Below are 23,429 nucleotides of genomic sequence, written 5' to 3'. Positions count from 1 at the left end.
GCACTGTTTCAGATCACGGAGTCTCACTCTCATTTCAATGTCCTTTTGGTTTTTCCTATCCCCATTTAAGGCTGCAGGCACAGGAGTGATGGAGCAGACGGGTGTCGATGAAAATCGCCTTGGGCAGCATCACACCTTCTGGAATACTTAAATTTGAATGTATGTGCTATCACAGGAATACATAATTCCCAAGTGCATAGGAACACTCAAGAAATTAGACAGCTGGCGAGAAAAGCAAGACATTCATCTGTGAAAGGGAAGGTGCATGAGCTCAACCCTTACTAGACACCAGAGAATCCATGTGAAAGCAATGCTATGTGTGCCCTGAAAGCCAGGGAAAACACAGGCAGAGCTTGCACTTACTTGATACTGGAAGAAACCAAGTACAAGGGGTAAGTGTAAAGAAACATTAATCTTCAACACAGCTTCTAGTGTGGCACAGGAGAGCAGGGACTGAACACGACACCTTTGGGAACAAGGCCCCACCTGGGACCACCATCCAGAGCCCCAGCAGAGTATTCCATGGCAGCCCAGGAGGTTCCTCCACAGCAGTGCGGCTGTCCGGGTGACACTCGGGAATCCCTACAGGATCTTGCCTTTATTCTGGAGAAAAATTCAGCTGTTTAATCTAAAGCAGAATTTTTGTCCCACAGTGGCTGAGCTGGGTAAGAACCAATCCTGCAGAACAGCTATGAGGGAGCATCAGGCAAGGTTCTGAATTCCTAATTAAAAAGGGCAGTAAATCACTTGCACAAAGACCTCCCATAATAGATCACATACTTGCACTTGGGTAATAACTTTTTATTGCAGTTTTTGCTGTGCTTAATGACTTGTCCACAGCCTCCACTTTCAGAAATGGGAACATCACAGCATAAATCTCAGGAGCATTATGGAAATATTGTCACACAAAAGGGGACTTGAAGAGCAGGTGAAACCAAGCTAACAGCAGAACCCTTCAGGTGCAAAGTCATGCACAGTCTCATCAGAAAACTCTCTCCTAGGCATGCTAAGTAGCTGCAAGTGAAGAAAACTTGTGTCAGGGGTTTGGACACCACTTTGTACCCTCCAGCCTTAGACACAGGGGCTAAGAGCAGCTACCCTGAAGCTCCTGTCCCTGTCATTTTCACCTCCTAGCCCAGCAGCATCGTGGGCTCAGGGCATCTGCACCATGCTCACAGAGACCAAAGCTGGAGCCTCGCCTGGAAGACACTTCCCCAACAGATGCCTTGGGACAGACTGACCCTCTGCTCAGAGCCTCACCCCAGGAACAAGGACTGCACCCCACAAGCAAAGGTGTCTGATGTTTGCTGTACCCAGTCACCTGCTTTGACACATTCCTAAGGCTCCCAGAGATTTCCTAAGGAGAAAGAGCTGCAAACATCTGCACAGCTGTGAAATGAAGCAATGTGACTGGAAAAGCAATCCAATCAGTGTGGGTAATTAAGACAGCTTATATTTAATGCTGAAGCCAATTAGAAGAGTGAGGAGGAGGAAAAAAGGCAAGAAAAAGCAGCTATTTCCTAAAATTTCCTTTTGCTTTGTTTTTTACCCAGCATCATGAATTTTGCTTACACAGGGCTTAGCTAAGCATGCAAACCTAAATATGAATGTCTGCTTAAAATTGTGTAGCCACACAGGACCTGTTCCTGAGCTTTGCCATGTCTGGGAGACCTACCAGGCCTGGCAACAACAGCTGAACTGAGGGATGCACACCAAGAATTAAACTCTACTCTCATTCACATCAACATAAACCCCTTTGGTTTAGCAGAGTCAGATTAATTATATGGAATATTTGAAATTTATGCATCTCAGAAGGAGTTTTCTCATTTTACCACAGGGGAGTGTTCACAGCACCTCCCAAGACACTGCAGCAGCAAAACACTGACTGCAACAGAACCCTCCCATTACAGCCCTCTCTGTGCAAAGCCACTGGGCAGCATTTCAAACTCCCTGGCCTGAGGCAGGGGATTCCTGAATGAAAAACCAGATTTTCCCCTTCTGCAGACAGAGAAAGCATCCCTGCTTGCCAGCCTCCTTTCCCACAGGGCTTCTCCCTTTGCTGCTCAGTGCCCAGCTCCCAGAAGGTGAAGGTGAGTAAACAGCACTGGAGAAGGATGCAGGTCCTGTCCCTCCTCATGGTCAGACAGAGGGCTCTGATGGATGTGGCACACTAATTTGAAACAAAAACTCTGGCTGAGTGATAAGCTTGGTGCAGGGATCTGAACAAGGGCAGCCTGTCAGAACAGAGAGAAGCAGCAGAGCTGTCAGAGCACCTTGAAACACATCAGGGAGCAGCATCAGAGCCAGCACAAAGATAAAACCAGACACCTCTGTCTCCTAGGGAGGTGGCTAAGGGAAAGGAGATGGGAGAGGTTTAGAAGTTTACCAAAGACATTCCTTTATCAAGAGTGAATCTCTGGAGAAAGGGCACAAGGCTCAAGCCCTTGGTCATGACAAATGTAAGATGTGGCATGCAGTCAGATAAGAGCCACTGAGTGTCCTTTCTCCAGCACTGCCCTACAGCACACACAGAAGAAAACTACATAAAAAAAAAATCCCAAGCAATGCAAAGTGGCTTTTCCTCCTTCAGAAAACAACAAGCTCCATCCTCACCTCTCATTCTCTCAGCTGCTGCACCCTTGCACTAGGACTGAAGAGCCTGCTCTGCAAGGGGGATAGATAACCTCAAAATGAAAACACTTCCAGAGGAGCAGCCCACACCCCTGTCCCTTCCTGGCATGCCAAATGCACAGACAGGTTGGCCAGATTCTTCCCCCACCAGTATTTACCGCTTTTACCCCAAATGGTTCAGCTCAGTTCAATGCAGGGACACCCAATTTCCACTACTATGATAGAGGAAAGAATGTGACTTATCTGGGTGCCAAAATAACTCCAGAATCTGTAGCATTTATTCACAAGGTACACAGGTCCTTGCTGTTGTTTGGTTCTGTTTTCTTTTGTTCTGCTCACATCAGAGAAAGGTGCTGTGAGGTGCTGACCATGAGCACTGCCACAAGCACAGGTCACTGTTCACATATATGCATCAGTTTCTCTGGAGACTTCAGGACAGGGGTGTTGTGGCTGGATCTTTTGTGCTATTCCCAAACCCCTTGACAACCCTGTTCCCAGGCTGCACAAACAGCAGCACCACTGACACAGCTCCTGAAGGGCATTTTGGAGACATCAGAGGACAGACCACAGGCCAGCACACAGGGAAGGGGGGAGAGATACAAACCCCAAAAACATCTGCAAGAATGCAGTTCCAGCACAAAAAGCAGTAAAATCCTTCTCACGCTGGGATTTGAGATATCTTTTAGAGGCATCTGCGTGTTAGGGCATAATACACAAAAGCTTTTTCTTACACAACTTATTAAAAGCACCACTAATAAAACACTGCAAGCTTGATCTGAAATGAACTTTTCTATTTCAGGTCTGGCTTTCTCTAGAACTGTGCCATCCCCTGCATCTGTGCTGAGGCAGATAATCCTCACATGAAGGGATTGGGCTTAAAATGTCAGGAATCCAACATGAAGCCTGAGAAGAAATAGAAGGCCAGTGTTTACTGTTGTCCCAAAACCCACACTCCTTGCACACAACTCATCTGATGGGTACTGGGTATTTAGGGCTGCTAACCCTGCTGCTGCCCTGCCTCTCTCCAGATCTGTAAATGGGATTCAAGCTCCGAAGTCACTAAGATGATTTCTTCTCAAAAACTGCCAGTTTTGCGCCAAAAAGATGAAAGAAGAATCTCACACAGACCTATACCAGTGCATTTGGAAATCCCTCCTTGGCTGGTGAACTCCTTTTATCATGAGAGATGTGGAAGCTAGGCTGGAACCCTGGCATGGCACTGAGCTGAAGAGCAGCCACCATCCCCAGTGTGCTGTGACTGGGTGCTCCAGCTGAGGGCTGGCATTTTCAAGGACACGAGGTGAAAGTGAACAACCCCACAAGTTAGGTGAAAAGATCTCCTACAAGGTTGAGGGGCCCCTACCACTCTCCACCCCAGGACATGGGACTGTCATAGAAAAGTAAAGTCTTCCAGTGAATCTTACTGTACAAATGTAATTTTTCTCCCCTGATGCTTATGAGAAATTTAGCCTTCTGTAGCCTGTAGAGCCTCCAGACAATGGCAAAGCTGAATTTCACTCAGTTTCAAGGCTGGCAGTTAAAAAATGCTGCCTGATTCCAGATCTGCATTCACTGCATATTCTGAGCACAGGTGCTTAACCCACACTTTTTGAGCCTCTGAGACATAAAACTTCTGGGATGTACAGAGGTAACTTGCTTCGGTGTTCACAGTTTCATAGTGCTGAGGCTCACAATCCCCAAGTGTTCCTCACCCCCAGGCCAGGCACATCCCTGCCAAAGCACACAAATCCTGGGATGCTGGGCAGTGAGCACTCCCTCATGCCTGCACTGAGCTGCTTCCTTTCTCTAGGGGTGGTTTGCTTATTACAAAAAGCACAGAAGCAAGCACAGTGTGAATGACCTCAGTGAGACTGATGTCAGCATCTAAACTAACACCTCCAAAGGCTGTTTTGCATTGCCATAAAGCCTTTGTTTCTAAGGCAGCACTGCTCAAAAATGCACCAAAACCTTCTCTGAGCTGTTTCTATCACTGCTCATCACCAGAGCACCTGGGGGCCTTCAAGTCTTGTATTAAGCAAGATGACAAACATGTCACATCTGATTCATTCTCTCTTTCCTTCTCAAGAGAACTTAGGTGCAGTAAATTGCTTTCACAGAGCTTTGGTATGCTGTATCTCAGCTGCTGTGCCTGGGAGGGGAGGCAAGGTGGAAGAAACACCTCTAATGCAGAGAGGAAAGGAGGACAAGCTTTTTGTGATGGCCTCTGCTTTCTGTGAAGATTATTCTAGAGTCTCAGCTTGGCTGGTCTTTGGTTCTGGAAAGAAAAGGTCTTAGGACCCTCTTGGAATTCAACTATCAAACCTACTCCCCTCCTAAACCACTTCCATAAGTATTAGCCCAAGTGCTGGAGCAATCCAGAAGTCTTGAAGCCTGGCTCACAGCTCTGTAGGAAGCCAGTGCAGAGAGAGGATGAGTGTGATGGACTTGCATGACTTTTATCACATCACAGCACTCAGTGTTGGCTGCATTTTCTTGAGGGCTGATGGCTTTATGCCCAGACACTGTACATTTAATTATAATAAAAAGACCCACTCAATTAAAGAGTTCACTCCTGCAGGTCTTATTTTCAAAGCAATTCTCATAGAAATAGTCCTGCATCTTGCAGTGAGAAGACCTGTGCATGGAAGGGCAGATCCTGTGAGCAAAGGTGGGATGAACAGACCAATCTAAACAAGTACATGCAACCCAGGAGAAATGTGCTTTTTCAGTATGAATAGTAGCAATTTCCCCTAAATAGAGCCCAACTTTCTCCACTGAAGCAATAAGAATACCTAAAATAGTGACAATTGTAAGTTCTCATGGAAATTTAGCTCTAAGCTCAGCTCTCTTCCTTCCTTCTCTAAAGCAGATTTCAAAGCATTTTGAAAAGTCAGCCAGGCTGCAGCACTTTCCCTGATTGGGAATATTGTTTTTGAACAGCTTCCTGCAGATTCCTGCTGCTCTGGTGCAGCACAGGCCATGAGGCACCATGGGTTTCTGTGCCTCTGTGAGAGGACAGTGACAGAGGGAAGGCAGCCTGTCCTGGTCTCTGCCTGCACCCACTGCTCCTGAGCTGCTGCAGTGCCTGTGCACTGCCAGTCCTGCAGCCATGGGGTTCTGGATTTCCTTCCATGAGCTTGGGAAGCTCCTGGCAAAATATGTCTAAGGACTGGCCACTGGGAATGGGATATGAGCACAACAGCACTGCTCCCCACTCCTGGAGGAGGCTTCACACCACCTCAGCAATTCTCCACTGTCAGGAACCACATTGAGAATTTAATTTAAGTGTGAAATCTCTGCAGTCATCCAGAGAAACACTGCCTCAAACCCAGAGTGTTTCAAGTTCACTAATACCACAAATTGGAGAGGAAATAAGCCATTCATCATTTTCTCCTTCCAAATAACAAAGGCCAATCATTACTGGTAGGTGCTTAACAACATCCAGGTAAGACAAAAGCAAGTATGGGGCCAAAAGTGAGGATTTGGGGATGAGGTCAAAGAGGACAGAACAAGACTCTGCCCTTGAGTGGGACTGGGCCAGAGAGGTCTCAGATAAAGCTTTAACTGAGTAATTTGAAGCTTTTCCCAGCTCCTCTCTTCCACCTCTGGCTGCCAGACTGTGTCCCTGCCAGCTGTTCTCTCTCTTGTAGGACTGCCAAAACCCTGACAGTGAGGACAGGATAATGTACCTGTACCTGATGGCACCAGTTCAGATGGACACTCAGGCAAGTACTTACCTAAGCACATGCTTAACTCCATCCCTATTTAGTAAAGCACTTATGTGTAGGCACAAATTTATCTCTCTATGGCTACACGAGATATAAGCCTCTCATTAACACTTCATTCCCCTCAGTCAGGGCTTATGTGCCATTTTTAGCTGCAGGACAACACTCTGCATGTGGGGAAGGAAGGAATGCTTCTCCTCTGCCTCTGAGAGTGCCCTCAGCATGCAGGAGCCAGAGCTATGTGCAGTGACTCAGCAGTGCAGAGACAGGGCAGAGCAGTGTGGTGGGGAGAGCAAAGCAAGGCTTACGTTGGCTTTGAGGCTTCAGCCTGGTCTGTCTGCAGCTTCTCCCCCCCTTCCACCTCCATGGTGCAGTACACGATGCGGTTGGGGGCCAGCGACTTCAGCCCCTGCACCTCCATGATGACAACCTGCAGGAAGAGGAGGAGAAAGGTTAGAGGGGCAGCAATCAAAAGATTGATTCATTTCATCCTTCACACCCTGCTGGGGCTGCTCAGCCCATGGGGTCAGCCAGGTCCCCCAGTGCTGCTGGATGCTCTGAGGGGCAGCGGGCAGGGACGGTGGCACTGCCCAGGCTGAGGGGGGACTGTGGCACCAGCCAGGTCGGTATGGAGACCAGGATTCCCTCTGGCTGCACATGGGCTCTCTGAAACCCTTGGGTGTCCAAGCTTCAGGAGATGAGCTTCACAGATATAGTCCTGCTCCATCTAGAAATGCCTTAATATGTGAAATCCAGGGGGAAAAAAAGCACACAACTACTCAGCTTGTGCCAAAAGCATATTTTTCATATTCATTTCCATTATACTAACATAAAATGGTTTGGGGTTGGCATTTGAAGATCATCTGGTCCAATCCCCATGCTGAGGCATGGACATCTTTCAGTAGATTGGGTTACTCAGAGCACCATCCAACCTGATCTTCAAAAACTCCAAGGATGAAACACCTATGTCCCAGTTGTTCCCTGTTCCTGCTACCCTCATAAAAAATATTTTCTTTCTTATACTCAATTTATATATACCCTATTCCAGTTTAAAACTGCTGCCCCCTGTCCACTCTATAGCTCCGGTTTAAAAAAAAAACAAACCAAAAAAAAAAAAACAAACCAAAAAAAAAAAAACCAACCCAAAAAAAACCCCAACAACCAAACTTGCTTATAGAAAATCTTCCTAATTAAGAAATCACCACCTGAGTTTCATGCAGGTAATTAATTTTTTTCCCTTTTTTTTTAAGGTGATTAATCCCATTAACCACATACCTTAAACATTTCTACAAGAATCACTGTGGGAGTTTCTGTTCATGCTCTATTACAGCTATTTATGTAGTATATACACAGGGGTTTAAAATTCCTCTCCTCAGGTTGTCTGATCTGTCTGGAGCTGAGGATCCTGTCCCTGGCACACAGAGCTGCACAATCCCTCTAATGAGTGCACATTTTTGGTAAAAGCTTTCTTGCAGCAGGAATTTTGTGCACTGAGCAGTGCCCAGACCTGCCAGCTCCTGAGTCAGTGCTTCACTGGGCTTTGGCTTCCCACCAGATGGGGTTCAGCTGGAGCAGAGCATTTGTGACACCCTGCTGTAAGGGTGGCCCTTCACACACAGCTGCACACACTGCACAGCTTCTGACACGGGGGGCTGCTGCTTTGTGATAGCTCCCTGCTCCTCCACATGGGAATGCTTGGAAGTCAGCCTCATTTGATGCTGCTCTTGAAGGCACCATCTCTGGGTTCACAGCCCTAGTTTTAAATAAGACTGAACTGAATATTATAAAGATGGCTTCAGACACTTAATGAGTTAAATTCTGAGACTGGACAACCAGGGTTGTTAAGTTTTGCATTAGCAGGATATGTATAGCAAGAGACTCCCTAGGGAGAGAAATAAACAGGAAACTACACAAAAACGAAATTTTCTGATTTTTCTGCATCCTACGTTTTTGACTCCATCCTGGTAGCTGTTTTGACAATGTAACATAAACCCACTCATTGACAGACAACAACAATTCTGTAGGGGTGAGTTGGTGACTCCTTGAAGTAAATATGCCCACAAATAGACCACAAATGTGTTTGCACAAAACCACTGAGTTGGCTGAAAACAGCTACAGAGCAGCACTGCTCCAGGACTGAGGCAGCAGCAGCACCCTGCCTTCCCCTGGGTTGCACAGACAAACTGCTCAACACAGCACTGAGCAGAAAGGCAGCATGCAACAGAGAGCACAGAGCAACCCAGCACAGCACAGGATATCCACACAAACTGCAAACCAATCTGTTGGGTGAATTCAAACCCCAGGGATTTCTCACAATTCTTCACAGAGGAAGCAATTCGCGCAGGGAAATGCAGCAAGCCCTCTAGCTGGCAATAGTTAAGGACGCTGATATTTGCAGTGTTGCATTATTGTAATGGTTTTGGGGACAATACCAAAACCTCAGGGTTACTGGGCTACACTCAGTAACAAACTGCACGAAGAGATCAGTTAATGGTGCAGATTTCTGAGCCATTTGATGTACATCATCAGAAAATGCCAGACAGTGCACATCACACAGATTGCTCCAACAAGGTGCTGTGACACCAGAAAGGACACAGTGTTTAATCATAGGCAAAGCTTCCAGTAAACAGAGAGTGATTTCTAGTCACCTCTCTCCACCTAACCTAAATTTGAACTGAGCAGAAGTTGGCTGCTGTGCTTTTCACTCCCATGAACTGTGCACACTGTTGTGTGCATGTAGCTTACCTCCAGGGAGAACGACAGCACGACGTCTGACTTGGAGAGCTGGTTCTCATTTTCCTCTCCCATGTCAATTATTGAGGTGTTGTGGCTACGTTTCAGCTTCTGCAGCTTGAACTCAGAGCCTCCTTTAGACACAGGCATGCTCTCCAAGTTTGCCATCAGGAGATTGACAGATGACTTCAGCTCCTCGATGTACATGTTCTCCATTTCTTTGGACACAAACTTGGGAAACTTGCGCTCCTTGGATTTGGAAACAAACACAACAGAATGAATGTTTGTGACAATCAACAGCCACTTGTTGCACTGGGAGAATCCCCCAAGAGCATCTGCAGAGATTTGTGAGCAGGGAATTCCTACAAACCAGATGACAAATTACAGCTTCCCCCTGAGTAATGTAGAAACATTATTGCTAGTTTCTCACAGAATTACTACTTGGTACTTGTCCAACTTTCCTGTATCTTGCATGCACTTTCATTTCACTGACTTTTTTATCTGCAAACAGGCTTTTTCCTATGGATGGCATTTTCCTCAATTACAAACACTCCAGGCCAGATCTCAACTGAACTTTGTGACCAACAGCAACTTACTAAGGATTCAGAGGATGTTGACAGTAACAAATGTGTTTTTCACTCTCCCAGTTGTGCTTGCTCTTTTTAAAACACTTCTGAGCAGTTGCTTCATTGGGTTTCTAGTTGTGAAAGGAGCCCAAAGGGAGAAAACCAGCCATGTGTGGGCAGGAATGTTTGGTCTTAACTAGAAGAAGAAGTAAAACATCCTTTCCACTACTTGCCAAGGCCAGAGCCTCCTCCCAAAAAGACAACTTTTCACTGTGAGACTTTCCAGCGCTGCTTGCTGTCAACAGGAAATTTAAACTCCAAAACCAAGGGTGACAGTGAGAGCAAAATATGATGTTCCCTAATTCATATTCTCAGCTTTGCACTGCTGCCCATCACCAGCCTGAGCCCTACATCTTCTGACAACTCCTCCCATGTCCTGAATCTGCTCAGGATTCAAATGTCTCTCAGTGGGTTACAAGTACTGTGCAAGGTGTAAGACAGAGAGGCAGCGGCTGCAGCCAGGGAACACAAGGCTGATGTGCAAACAGTCTTGGCGGCAATTCACAACATTGTAAAAAGCCATTTGTAAAATGTATGCTAGAGAGGAAAATAAGGTCATGTTTCTTCTAGAAGACTGCCACCAGGCTGCTGAAAGAGTTCTCCTCTGCACTAGTTTTTGCATCAGTCCTTAAGATCATACCCACTACAAGCAGAGCTCACAGCAGCACTCAGACCAAGCAGCTGAAGTATGGCCATCTGTTTCCAGCCTCAATCTTGGGAAGCAATTCCCTCATGTAAATTAGACCTACAGTAAAATAAACTACCTAATCAGCCTCCTGTATTGTCTGTGCTTTATATAAGTTGCAAGTCACCCCTAGGAAAAAAAAATAAACAACTGTTTCATAGATTTTGAGAACTACTGCTGCAGCAATGATGTTCAGACATTATTGCTTTTTTACCCTGCTGTCATCCATCTCTCTAGGGACTGCAATTTTGGCACTGCCCTCACAAACCTCTTCAGCAGTGCAGTAAGGACTGAGACATTTCACTGTGTGCCACCAGCAACTTGTATTAGGACTAAAAGTGTAGTTTGAAGTGATGCATAACAGTGTAACTGGGACTGTTTAACTGATGTTGGAAATGCAGAGATGCAGATGTGGTCTGAAGTCACCCATCAGACTGCAGATAAAGCTGGGGGAAGTCTGGAGTAAGAAATTATCAAGAGATGCAGACAACAGCAAGAAAGGGCATCAGTCACCTCCCCATGTACTGGGAGCAGAGAGAGGATCAGGAACAGGGAGAGGCACAAGCATGGAGACAGGCAGAGTTAGGACACTGAGGAATGACCTGTCCAGCAGGCTGGAGCAGAGTGGCTCCAGCCCCAGACAGACACATCACTCCAGTATCACCACCAGGTCTCATTTACTTGCTCCTACACGTGCTCCTCCTTGTCCTTGAAGCCAGGTGACTGGGAGGGGGAAAAGGCACCACAGGACAGCAGAGCACTTGCCACTGCAGAGAAAAATATGCATCTGCCTTGGCATCACTAAGCTCTCAGCTGTAATGCTGCTCTATTTAGCTGCTGGAAAAGTACAACACACAGACTGAAAAGCCTGTCCAGATTCAGCTCTAAAACATCTGCTTGCCACAGAGTGTGATCCTCAAGCTGCCTGGCTCCAAGGCCGGGCTGATGTGCTTCGACGGAGCTGGGCTCAGTGGGAGACCCTGCCTAGCACTGCCCTAGTGCTGGGCTGAGCTGCACTCTGCTGGGCACAAGGGAAGGCTGAAACACCCACAGCTGTGTCCTGGCATGCAGAGGCAGGAAAGCTGGCACAACAGTGCCTCGTTCAAGGTCACACCACAGCTCAGATGAAGCCTTGCAGAGCCACTGGTCCCGGAAGACTCCACAGCCTTTGCTGCCTCTGAAGTGCAAATGTCCTAGTGTGAATTTCTTAATTTAACAACAAGGTATTAATTTGCCTCGAGGATGGAATCTCCAAGACAGTGGAAACCTCAGTGCTGGTTTCACAAGCACTGTAAGCCTCCCTGTGCAGCAAATCTGTATTAAAAGCTGCAAATTGAAGATAAAAAAGGAAATGCTATCCTTTCACTGAGCTGAATTGTGAACCTGCCCTCTGTTACAGGGAAAGCAGCCTTGCCCAGAAAGGAGGCTACAGAAGAAGATTCAAAAGGTCATTTAGATGCCTCCAAAATATGGTATTCATGGATCTGAAAGAACAAGGTTTCTTGCAGGCAGATGCTGGTGGGACCTGACATTCTGAAAGGAAAGTCTGCTGCAGTACCATGATGGAGATTAAATATCCTTGGCTGCCAACTGAAACCCAGGTAAGCCCCTTTTACTCTAAACCACCCTCCAAGCTGCACTGCTGTATTTTGAAGGTTGAATTCCGCACAGAAATATGTCAGGTTATGTTGAAGAATTTCCCCCTGACTCTCTCTTGGATAGCCAGCAGTGTCATGGTTTGTTTTCAGCATCCTTGGGGGAAGAATGGAAATGGAAAATTCTCATTTGCAAAAAAATAATTCATGATGCTGCAGCTTCTCCTGGCTGCTACTGAATCATGCATATTGTTGTTCTACATATCATAAAGAGAAAATGAAATAACAAAACCAGGCAATCTTTTTCTCAGGGCCTGTCAACCTATCTCAGAACCAGAGCAGCCATGCTCAGTGCAGAGGCTGACATTTCACTGCAAATAAATACTATAGGTTTTCTTGACAAGAATGAAATGGCAAAGGGCCAAATGCTGAACAAAAGAGCTCCAGTGAGTTTGCTGTTTTGCTGCACCATTGATTGGCCATGTGGTCCTTGGCCATCTCACTAATTTTATCAGTGAATTGGGGAAAATCAGAGCCTATGTCCCCAAAGACAAAACAGCAGCAGATGTTTAACAGAGGTGTTAGTGAGGAGGGGCTGTGCAGGCTCCACCAGCACCATTGTCAACGCCTGACTATAAATCAATATTCTCTGCTTTTCACATCCAGGCATATCAGTGTGGTTGCAAACAGCTCTGATATTACCTATCTTATAAAAAACCCTAATTTGGGCCCAGCTCAGTGCTGGGAGGACTGCTGCTGAAAGGCAGGCCCCTAGACTGAGCTTGTCTCTGTGATTAGATTTTTTTTGCCTTGTAGTAATGGTTTCTTGATTATCAAGAACAGCCAGATAGATCATTCCAAATGACTTCAGCCCCATTAGGGCTTTATCAGTGATTCAGAGCATCTGATTAGAGGCAAGGATAAAACTTGGCCATGCTGATGTCAACATGATCCTCTCCATCATCTATGGTCCATTGGAGGCCACTGTGTGGGGGTGTGATTTGCTCCTTAGGAGATGCTCCTTCCAGAAGGGTCTCCAGGGAGATCAGCTGAGTGCTTGGTTATCAAAGCTGTCTGGAGGTCTCCAAACAGCAGCAATGTCTGCAGGGGGCAGTGATGGCCTGACTGCTCTCATGCACAGTGTGAGCTTCTTTGGGACAATACATCTGAAGGACCTTTATTGAGGCAGCATTTCCCTACAGGCAGGAAAATGTGGCTCCTATCAGCCCAGCAAAACACACAAATCCCATTAGGATGATTCCTGGCTCCTTTTTTACACACGATTATCCACCTTATTGTCTAGCATAGAAATGTGACACCTCTGAGGATTCACAAGGGATTTTTCAGGAACCTAAACTCTCCCAGCTCATCAGGACATTCCAAGAAATGCACATCAAAACAGCTTCATCTTGTTTGTTTGCAGCTAATAATCCCATCACTTTTAACCACTAATTATTGTGAGAAGAAACTTGTAAGAGAATGACAGGATCTGGGGGCTGCATCAAACTCCTTGTATACTCCTAAATGAAGAGGTTATTAATGACAGTAGACTTTTGTTTTTACCTTGGCAATTTGTTCTGCCATTTGGAGACGTCCATCTAACTCGCGTCTGATCTGTGCTGCTTGCTCATCAGGGTTGTCCAGCTGTAGAAAAACAAAAGGCAAATCAAGGTGAAAAATTAACCAATGCAACACCTTTAGGAGCAGTTCAGTTCTTCAGGCTGACCGCCTGTGCTACATTGCTGATAGACAGAGTGAGTGGTGAGGGGCCACATTCTGGGACAGAAGCCCCAACAAAGCACAGACACAATGTTCACCAACCCAAGACAGTTTCTGATGCCTGCCCTGCTGCCTCCTGGGGCTGAGCATCCTCACCATGAGGCAGTCTGGTGCAGTGTAGTCTGGAAAATTACAGCTACAGTGATGACCAAAGTTCTGATTCTCAGCCTGATGAATGATGAGCCCTCTGTTGGTGCTCACTGGATCAGATGAAACACCACGTTGCCTCTGACCCATTGCTCTCCACGGTATCTCCTCCTCCGTCACACACGCTGCTTCACCACGGATTTTCCAGAGAGCCAACAATTACTATGGCTAAGATTGATGGAAAGTATATTTTTGATTAGCTTTTGAAAGCCTTTGTTATGGATTTAGGATTTAATTCAGGAAAACCACAAAGTGTCCTGACTGTGATCCAAATCCATTGAAGCTTCAACAGCTTCATTCACACCAGCTGCACAACATAACCTGCTGGTGAGGTTCATTTTTATATTCCTGATCCCAGCACCAGCACAGAGCCATGGATTACCAGCACCTTTCAGGATCAGCTGCCCCTGTTAGTTTCTCCATGAACAAATGTACCACACAACTTTTCTGCACCTCTGGAAGCACCTCTTGGAGCTGCTTCATTAAGGGTAGGAAATGTACAGACCCAGATTTCCATTTCTTAGCAATTCTGAAAGAGGGAGCATTATTTGAATTCTATCTGAGCTAAAGTAATTGAGGTTAATCACACACTACCCAAAATAACTCAGGAGCTAAATTTAGAAATTGAGGGTGCTGCTGGGGAGGAGGGTTGATTTTGCAGTATGATAATGAGCCAACAAAGTGCCTCACGCTTTCTGCACTATCTTGATTGTGCAGATGTTTTCCAGTGATGCTACAGGTGTCCAGGAAAGATCTGACTGCAGAAGATGAATCTTCTTAGGAGCCAACAAGCAGCCTAGGAAGTCTCTGTGGCTGTGGTTGAGTGGGTCAGGTATTGCTTTCCAGAGCTGTGCTTCCCAAGACTAAGCAGCGATGCCAAGCCAAGTAACCTGGTACTTAAAAGAAACAAAAAATCTTTCCAGGCTGTAATTTCAATGATTCTGCATGATAGCTCCATGACAAAAACTGGTCTTTGGGAAAGCAATCCTAGTTTATAGTAGCCAAAATAACATTTTCTTCTTGTTGGTTACAGAATGGCATTAATGAGACAGCTCCTGCCTGTCCTCCTGGCACCTTCCAGCAGATCTCTTGTGACTAAGAGCAGCATCCTAACAGCTCAGCCACTGTCTCCTGCTGTGCCTGGGAAGGACTCCTGTGCCTGGGAAAGGCTCCTGCTGCCATCAGAGCAAGCAGAGTATGTTTTACACAGCCATAACACTATATAGAGCCATTAAGAGAGTAATGCTGGTACCCATAAAATATACTTTCCTTGTGAAATAAGGAAAGGTGCAAATGTGAGGCATACCATCTAAGCAAGACCAAGTAAGGCAACACAGACCTTAATATCATTAAAATGCAATTTCTTAAGTAGAGAATCAGCTATTTATTATCTGCCACATGCATGCCCACTTCATATTCAAGTACTTGACAGTCAAATACATAAATGATTTAGGAAGTCAAAGAGAAAATAAATTAGTTTCGTTCTGCATTATGACTGTGTTATGTGTGTGCTGCAAATAAAGCAAAGATATAAATCATAAGGTTGCCCCAGTCAATTAAATGTGAAAAGTATTATAGATTTCAGTATGTACATGATTTGTCATATGCACTGGGCTTTTCTTCAGCAGCATGCCACAAATACATGATTTACATAATTCGTAATTCTCAACTGATCATTACCCAACTGCCTGCTGGTAAATTAGATGTTTTCATACGTCTACCCACAACCACATTAGTTCTCTCTGCCTGCCCTGCAGAGATTACCTACATTGGTGTAACAGCTCGAAAGCAAAAGAATAAAAATTAAAAACCATGTGTAGATTAGGTTTTAAGTGGAACCCAAAACTGACCAGCACTGCAGGCACTGCAGGGCAGGTGTCTACTCAAACCCTTTCTAAGCCTGGCTTAATTTCTCCTAAAATAATTAATGCAGCCAAATGCATATGCTGTGCATGGTTATAGGTGCCAAATGCTTCAAAGAGAAAGTTTCAGGACACTCATCCTTTAACATGCCAGGAGCTCTGTAGCTCAGCAAATGGTTGATTAAGTATTTCAAAGCAAACAGGCTCATGGTGAAGGCTGAACAAGATCACAATATGGGTGACAATTTTGTAGCTTTGATATAGGGCTTTAGGAGAGATCTTTGTCTCATAAAAGGTGGTTTCATTTTGTGATGCACAGTGTGAGAAAACACTGAAAAATTCATAAGCCACATCAATTAATAATGAATCTGTCAGTCCAGGAGTACTCACAACATGTGGCAACAGCATCATGGAGTGCTCCAACTGAAAGAAACATGGCCTCCAAAGTGACTCATGGCAGGGATGCCCGTGGTTTCTTACCATAAAGCTGCTGTTTTAGGAGATTAAGTGCAATGAGGCAGGACATAGTGGCACCATGTGCACACATATGGTCCATGTCAATGTCACAGACTGCTCTGCAGCACCCCAAAATGTGACAAAGCCCCTCCCCTGGGGAGGAGATTACCTTATGTTGCTTATGTGTAGGTAAAACAGGCTACACTGCAGGGATTCAGTCATTTCCATAATTCAGTAAGAGCTGCACAGTTGCTGTTTGCTGTGGAGAGGTGCTGGCTCCTGCCATCCCAGCAAACTCCAAGGTTATCTAATGAATGCCTTCTGCATGAGAGCACTCAGGGGGTCCTGGGAGGGTGATTTAAAACAATAGAAAGGACTTGGATAATTCAGTAAGGGCTGATGGTTCTCTCTTAAAGAGAAATCTTATTTCATGCTTCACAAACTTTAGGGCTGCACTAGATTCTTTGGTGAAAGCATTCCCTGGGATGTAGAGCAGCCTCTCCCTGCCTCAGTGTGAGTCTCAGAGTGCTGCAACACATCTCTGTGCCTCAGCAAACACCAGGGCTGTGCAGGCTCTCACCCATTGCATCTGCCTGTGGATGCTGGGACCAACCCTGCTCCACCAGGAGAGGTCAAGAGCTTCACCCTTGGATTCACCATGGCCTGAGTGCTGTCTTAGACAGCTGTTTATGCCATGAACTGAGATGATTTTCCACCAGAGCGTGGTACTCACTGCTCATCTGAGAGTGCTGATGGATCACCCAGCACGAGCTGGTGCCATGGCAAGGGCAGGCAGGTGCCAGGCCTGGATCCAGAGCAGGAAAAGATGGTATCTCTCCATGCCCTCTCAGTTCCCAGCCCGCCTACCACCACAGCTCTGCACAGCTTTGCAAAGCTGCTCCGTGGGGCTGAGGAAAGCTGAGACAAGCAAAGCCAGCATGCTTCTTTCCAGCAGATTGAGCAAAGATACCTCCAGATTTATGTGCAATGATGAATCAAGGTAAATGAGAAAACAGATTCAGCAAAACAGGAAGGGGAAGAAAAAAGTGCTGCCTGCCTCTGCAAATGTTTTGCAAGCTGATTAGAAAAGGGATGGCAGAGCACATCCACTGGGAAGGCACGCCCTTTCCATCTGTGGCCAGGGAACTTTTGAACCCTGCAAATCCCTCTGCAAGATCATCTGTGCAAGGTGTACGCCACTGAAAGGGATTGAAAACTAAAGCTGTCCAAGGCTCTGACCTCTGAGCATGCCTTAATGCCATCTTCTTATGGCATTGCATAAGGATGCTTGGGGGCGTGTGGGCAGATACACTGAGCTATGGCACCATCACAGAAACTGGAGCACTGGCTGGCCAATGCTGCCTGAGGTACATTTAACTTGTGTGTGTTTCCTTATCATAGGCTGAATTTCCCATCAGTTAATGCAAAGATAATCACCTGAATTTCCTAGATATGGCAATAAACTACTATTGAGTTCCAAGTAACTTTTAAAGCTAGAATCAGCTGTAATTAATTCATCCCAATCCATGATGGAAGAAGGATCTACATATCCTCAAATCCTCATCTTTGATTAAAAGCTTAATGGTAGACACATTCATCACTTAATTCAAAACAGGCTTTGGCTTTTGGAGCTAAAGCAACTTGCATGAGGACCTAGTCCAGCAAAGCTGCAGTACCCTGACACTCAGCAGGATTAAATGTGACAGAATAAGATGTGGGAACGTCTCCAATGGTGCCTATGCAATAATTGTTTTTCTGCAGAAAGCCCTGAACAAAACACTGGCAAAGCAGAAACTGGCCATGAAACAGCAACGTTTAGGTTCTATTATATGCTAAATCAGCAGGAAAAAAGGGAGAGGGAATGTAAAGAGAAGTTTATGACTCCCACTTTTCAAGGACCAGGACAGCAAAGGTTGCAGTCCTGCTCATTACAGTTCATTTTTGTATTTGTGAAGCTTAGATTTATCACAGCCAGAGATCTAAAGAGACCAACCTCCTGAACAGGCTGATATCTTTCACACTGCTTTGATGCAGCAAACTTTCCCATGAGGTCAGGGAGAAAGCAGCCAGGAGAATTAAACCTCTAGGCAGCAAATTTCCAGCACATAAAGAGGTTCTACATGTTCTCAGTGGATGGCATCCTGTGGTGGAAGTGGGAGCTGAAGCTGCTGGTCCCACCTGTGAGTCGGATCACACTTCTCCAGAAATCTCTGTATAGGTCACCATCAGACCCCTTCCTACAGCAAGCAAGCAAACTGCCTTCCACTGCAGATGCAGCTATTTTAGTCCCTCTGACAGGCACCTAATATGCTGCTCACTAATTGGTATCAGCTTATCAAAATCCAGAGCAGAAACATCACATCTCCAAGTCCCTTTGATCAATACATAACAACAACAATTATAAATGATTAATAAGCAATCAGTATTGCTATGCTAAATTACCATATTGTGTTAATTAAAAGGTCAATTCCTCACTTTTCTTAGACCAGTGCCCAAACATCTGTGCTCTGAATCATTCAAAGGTTTCAGAGAAGTGTACCTCAGAGAAATCTCCTGGTTTTGAACAGAAGCAGCATAAATCCTTAGCCATATCAATCCTATCTAATCTATCACAGCATTTCAGAAAAGCCACCTCTTTTTTAAATCATAGCATTCAACAACATGAAAAAAAAATCTGAAAAAAGAAATATGGATTGGAATCCTAGCTTCACTAATTGGGAACATCCACTCATACTGCCTGATCCCCTCCAACAGGACCTATTCTGCCCCTGAAGAGCCAGAAGACACTGCTTCATCTGGCAAAGCAGTGTCCCCTCATCTCTGAGAAGGGCCATGTGGAGCTGAGAGCTGTCATGTGGGATCTAACCTCACATAATACCCTTATGAGGTGCTCTGGCACCTGCATTAAGGATCAAGGATGTGAGAAGAATTGAGGGAGACACAGAAAAGCAGCAAGAGGCATAACTATGAAGAAACAAACAGAGGGAGCAAAAATGTGATGCTTTTAAGAGCAGTGCTTCTGTAAGTTGAGAGGAGGAGGAATGCAGCACAAGGCACCAGGTGTGGGGAGAGCTCAGCAGGTGGGGCAAGTCCTTCCATGGGGTGCACCACCCTTGTCCACTTACTGGCAGGGACAGTCAGCCCAGCAAGCCATCTACACAACAGAGAAAATGCTGTTATTTGTCCATATTAAATGTAGGATAAATCATTTCTGTGTACAGACACTACAACAATTAGAGAATAAGATGTTTAAGCCGGGCAGCAGCAGCTCCTGCCACAGCTCCCTCTGCACAGAGCATGGCACTGCTGCTCCCAGGCCTGCACTGGCTTTGCTCTGATCAGCTCAAACCATGGCCCTGCATGCAGCCCTGCCTGGGCAGAGGAGGATGGGCAAACAGGGACGAGCTTTTGGGCCCTGGGGTTTGTATAGCCTAGAAATTCCTCCTAGTCTTAGAACCACTGCCTTCCAGTGTGGGAACTCAGCACAGCATTCCTGATGTGTAGAGTCACCGAGACCACTCCTGGGGGGCTCAGAGGTCCTGGAACGTTGCCAGAAGTGTTTGGTGGTTGGACTTTGATCCTACACGGGAGACAACACCTGTATGAGGATGGGAGGATCACATGGGGATAAATGGTGAAGGGATAGATTAGTTATAGAGTGAAACACAGGTTTTAGAATCTCGGTACAGGGGGGTTCTAAGGGGACAAGATGGAGGAATTAGGGCGTGTCCTGTCCTTCTTCTTCTTCTTCTTGTCATCCATCTTCGGTGGTGATGGTGGCACTTTGAGATTGGTTCTTACTGAATGTGCACTTGACAATAAGGGTGAAAGGTATTGGGGAGAAAAGGTAAATATCTTACACGTAGTTTTTGGTATAAAGATAAGTGACCTCCCCGAGGGCAGTCAGGGTGCTCATGGCTGACTTGCTGTGCGGACCTCTGTCGGGCTGGGAGAAAATATTGTAGATAAGAATTAATAAACAACACTGAAGACCGAAAAACCTGAAGACTCTTTTCGTCCTTTGGAGCGTGGGCTGCCCCAAGGCCATCCCGAGCCTTTCCAGGCCATTAGAACAGCCGAGGAACGGGACATTCCAGATCTCATATTGGTGTTCAGAGCAGGCTCTGAGACCACAGCAATAATTCACACATGTAGTGTCATGAGCCTCCAGTCTTCACCATGTTACCACACTGCAGACAACAAACATTTCCTTTTCTTCTTGTCACAGAGCCAAATGAATCCTAAATGGCTTTCCTGACCATAACACACACACAGCACCAGCTACAGACCTCAATTTCTGACACATCAGCTGTGAAGGCAAGAAACTGCAGATAAGAGAGCACTGAGGCTTTGAGGACACTGCCAGACCCAGTGCACAGCACAAAGAACATTCAGTTTTTTCCAGACCATGTATTGCATGTAATAGAAAATATTAACTCACATTCCAAATATTTATGAAAAGTTCAGACATAATTAAACAATTTGCAATTGAAAATTAACAATCTAAAAATTCAGCTGTGTAGACAGAGAGCATTAAATATAACTGCAGTTAATGTGAGCTGATTTAAGTACAGCTAATACAGCAGCAGCAGAAAAAGGCAGTCAATCACATCCCCTGTCATTAATAGCCTTCTCCATGTGAAATATTATTACCTGAAGCTTTCAAGCTGCTCTGCTGTCCCAGTGTGTGCAGGAGAGTTGTTTGCCTACAACCGCTCCAGCTGGAGCAGAGGGATGAGGTGTCCATCTGTCCACCACCCCCAGGTGTCTGTCTGCCCTAGTCCCCCAGCCAAGGCTGTCGCAGCCCCTTCCACACCTGAGCCCCAGGAGAATGCAGCAGCCAGGCTGCTGGGGAGCATTTTGGAGCAGTGCCTGCATCCCTGGGCTCCCAGGGGTTCACAGGGGCTGTGTGTGACGAGGATCCCAGCACCCTGGGCATGGGGGGACCTGGACCTGGGGAAACAGAGCAGTGCTGTCCTGATGGTTGTGCACTGTGCTCATGACAGCACCAGCACCAGCTTTCCCCCAGTCCCACCCTGGGCTTCACCCACTGCCTCTCAATTATCTTTCCCTAGAGCTCAGTAGGGATAGAGCCTCCAGACAGAGCTTTTCCATCCCCAGTGGGTGGAGAGCTCTTTTTCACACTGCTTCACTAATTATTCTTTGTATTTAAAGCCAAGTAAAACACTGATTGCCCAATACATCCATCCCAGCCCAGGCTGGACTACCTCAGCCCTCAGCAGATGCCAGGACACAACACAGCTGGAGAAGAGGGAGCAGCACCCACCACCCTTGAACCCCTTGGGCAGCCTGAAGGAGAGGGCTGGGATGCCAGCAAGGATGGCACAGTCCTCTGCAGCAGACTCTCATGATCATGGATTTAAGGATGAGACACATGTGCTGGGTGCTGGGTCAGGCCCCACTGTAGCTGCACAGTGACTCCACCAGACAGCTCCTCTGCCAGAAACACTGTCATCTCCTGCTTTCTGAGGAAATGTGGCTTATTTCAAACTACATTCAGCAAGGCATGACCTCTTTCCTTTGAAATTGCTAACAGGGCATGAGGCTTTTGCTTAGAGAGTTAGAGAAAATACACTGGACACTCAGAGGATGGCATTACAGTCTCTGCTATTGTTGAAGTCCCTCGGTGCTTTCTGTGTGCCAGCATTCTGAGAAAATAAGGTGATAGCCTGCTCTCTGATCCCATTTCATCTGAGCCTACCCTCAATCTTCCCTTTAAGCTTTCACCAAGGACAATGCCCTTTATATGCAGAAAAGACTTAAGTGCAAAATATACAGCTGGAATCCATATGTGACACAGAGCACAACCATGACTGCAGGTCTGCAGCACCAGTACCTGCTCATGTCAGCCAGATGCTGCAGTTCTTTTTAGAAATTATGAAAAACATCAATGAAGAGATTAAAGAGAAAAGCCACTCTTTAAGCATTCTCATGGAATTCTGCTTTTTTTTTTTTTGCATTCTGCTCTGTAACCTGGTAAAAATTGCACTCACACTTCAAATGAAGGTACCACCAGATGTTACCAGCAATAAACCCATGGGAATAGACACATATGGAACCTACAGCTGAATCCCTTCCCCTCTCTTTCTTATAATTAATCAAGGATCTATGGAAATCAAGGGCAGCAGAGCAGTGCTCAGGGCACTAGGAAAAAAAATGATGCATGTGTGCAACCCATGGGGTCAGACTGCTGTCCCTGCTGCACACCCTTTGCATCCCCCTCTTTTTCCAGAGAAATTATAGGGAAAAACAACAGGGAAAAGCAGCTCTGACAGGACTGATGGCCCAAACACTGAGAAAACTGTTAAAACAGGTGGAAGAAAACAAGGGAGCTCTTGCTGGGAACCAGCAAAGCTGGGAAATGCTCTGGTACCTGCCTGTGCTGCTTTGCAGGGGCAAAGGAATCAACTGAGGTTTATGCTGTGACCTTGCATGAGAGCTGAGGGAATAACAAAATCACTTGGCTCACAGGCTGAGCAAAATCCACAACAGATTCCACCCTGTCAAAAAGCATTCATCTTCAGACAGGTTTCCTCCCTGAATTTTTATGCAACCTTAAAAACCTAAGCTGTCCTGTTTCTAAAATGCTCAGATCCATCTTAAATCCCATCTCCCACTCATTTTTAGTGGAATTTAGAGTGGAGGGTAAAACACTGCTGAAACAATTCAAGCAGTTCCTTAAAAACCTTTAAAAAATGCTTCCTTCAGCCCAAATGTGCCTACATTATGAACCATGTGCAGGCTCACTGCACAGAGTGCGTTTGCTGGAAATTAAGAGATGTAAGACTGCCTCTTCATATTCCACTGGGAGAAAAAGCAGCAATCCTGTCCCATTTCTTCCAGAGCATTTTCACACCCAGCAAAACACCTCCCAGCTGTGCCAGATGTGCTTTCCATCACAGGTAAAATGAATGGAGGGGGTGACAAAGCAGCTGGCTCTGCAAGATGCTGGCTCATGTGAGCAGGAGCCCAGCTGAGAGAACGAGTCCCCAAGAGTGGGGAGGAGAAAATGGGCAAAGCAGAAAATCCCATCCCAGCCCCAGCACCACGCAGAGTTATTCTGGTTTATGCTGCTGGCAGCCTTCTTAACTGCACAATGACACACGCTAAAAATATTTGCCGTTTGGACTAGATTTCATGTTTAAAAATGTATAACAAATAATTACTTG

General features: G+C 46.0%; 1 protein-coding gene across 12 annotated transcripts in view; it reads right to left on the bottom strand.

The window, feature by feature from the left end:
• Positions 1-23,429, bottom strand: part of CADPS (calcium dependent secretion activator) — a 203,760-nt gene that overhangs the window by 120,967 nt on the left and 59,364 nt on the right. For all 12 annotated transcript variants that reach the window (XM_054281013.1, XM_054281015.1, XM_054281020.1 and 9 more), the window contains exons 4-6: positions 13,559-13,639; positions 9,102-9,338; positions 6,665-6,786 (exon numbers count right to left, since the gene is read on the bottom strand). In XM_054281013.1, coding sequence (XP_054136988.1) covers positions 6,665-6,786; positions 9,102-9,338; positions 13,559-13,639 — 440 coding nt within the window. The remainder of the gene's footprint in view (positions 1-6,664; positions 6,787-9,101; positions 9,339-13,558; positions 13,640-23,429) is intronic.

The sequence above is a fragment of the Melozone crissalis genome, unplaced genomic scaffold (genome assembly GCF_028551555.1).
Source record: "Melozone crissalis strain CALT ecotype California unplaced genomic scaffold, PUWL_Pcris_2 ptg000029l_1, whole genome shotgun sequence".
In the NCBI taxonomy this organism is placed as follows: Eukaryota; Metazoa; Chordata; class Aves; order Passeriformes; family Passerellidae; genus Melozone; species Melozone crissalis.
This window is presented reverse-complemented; position numbering and strand designations above follow the sequence as displayed.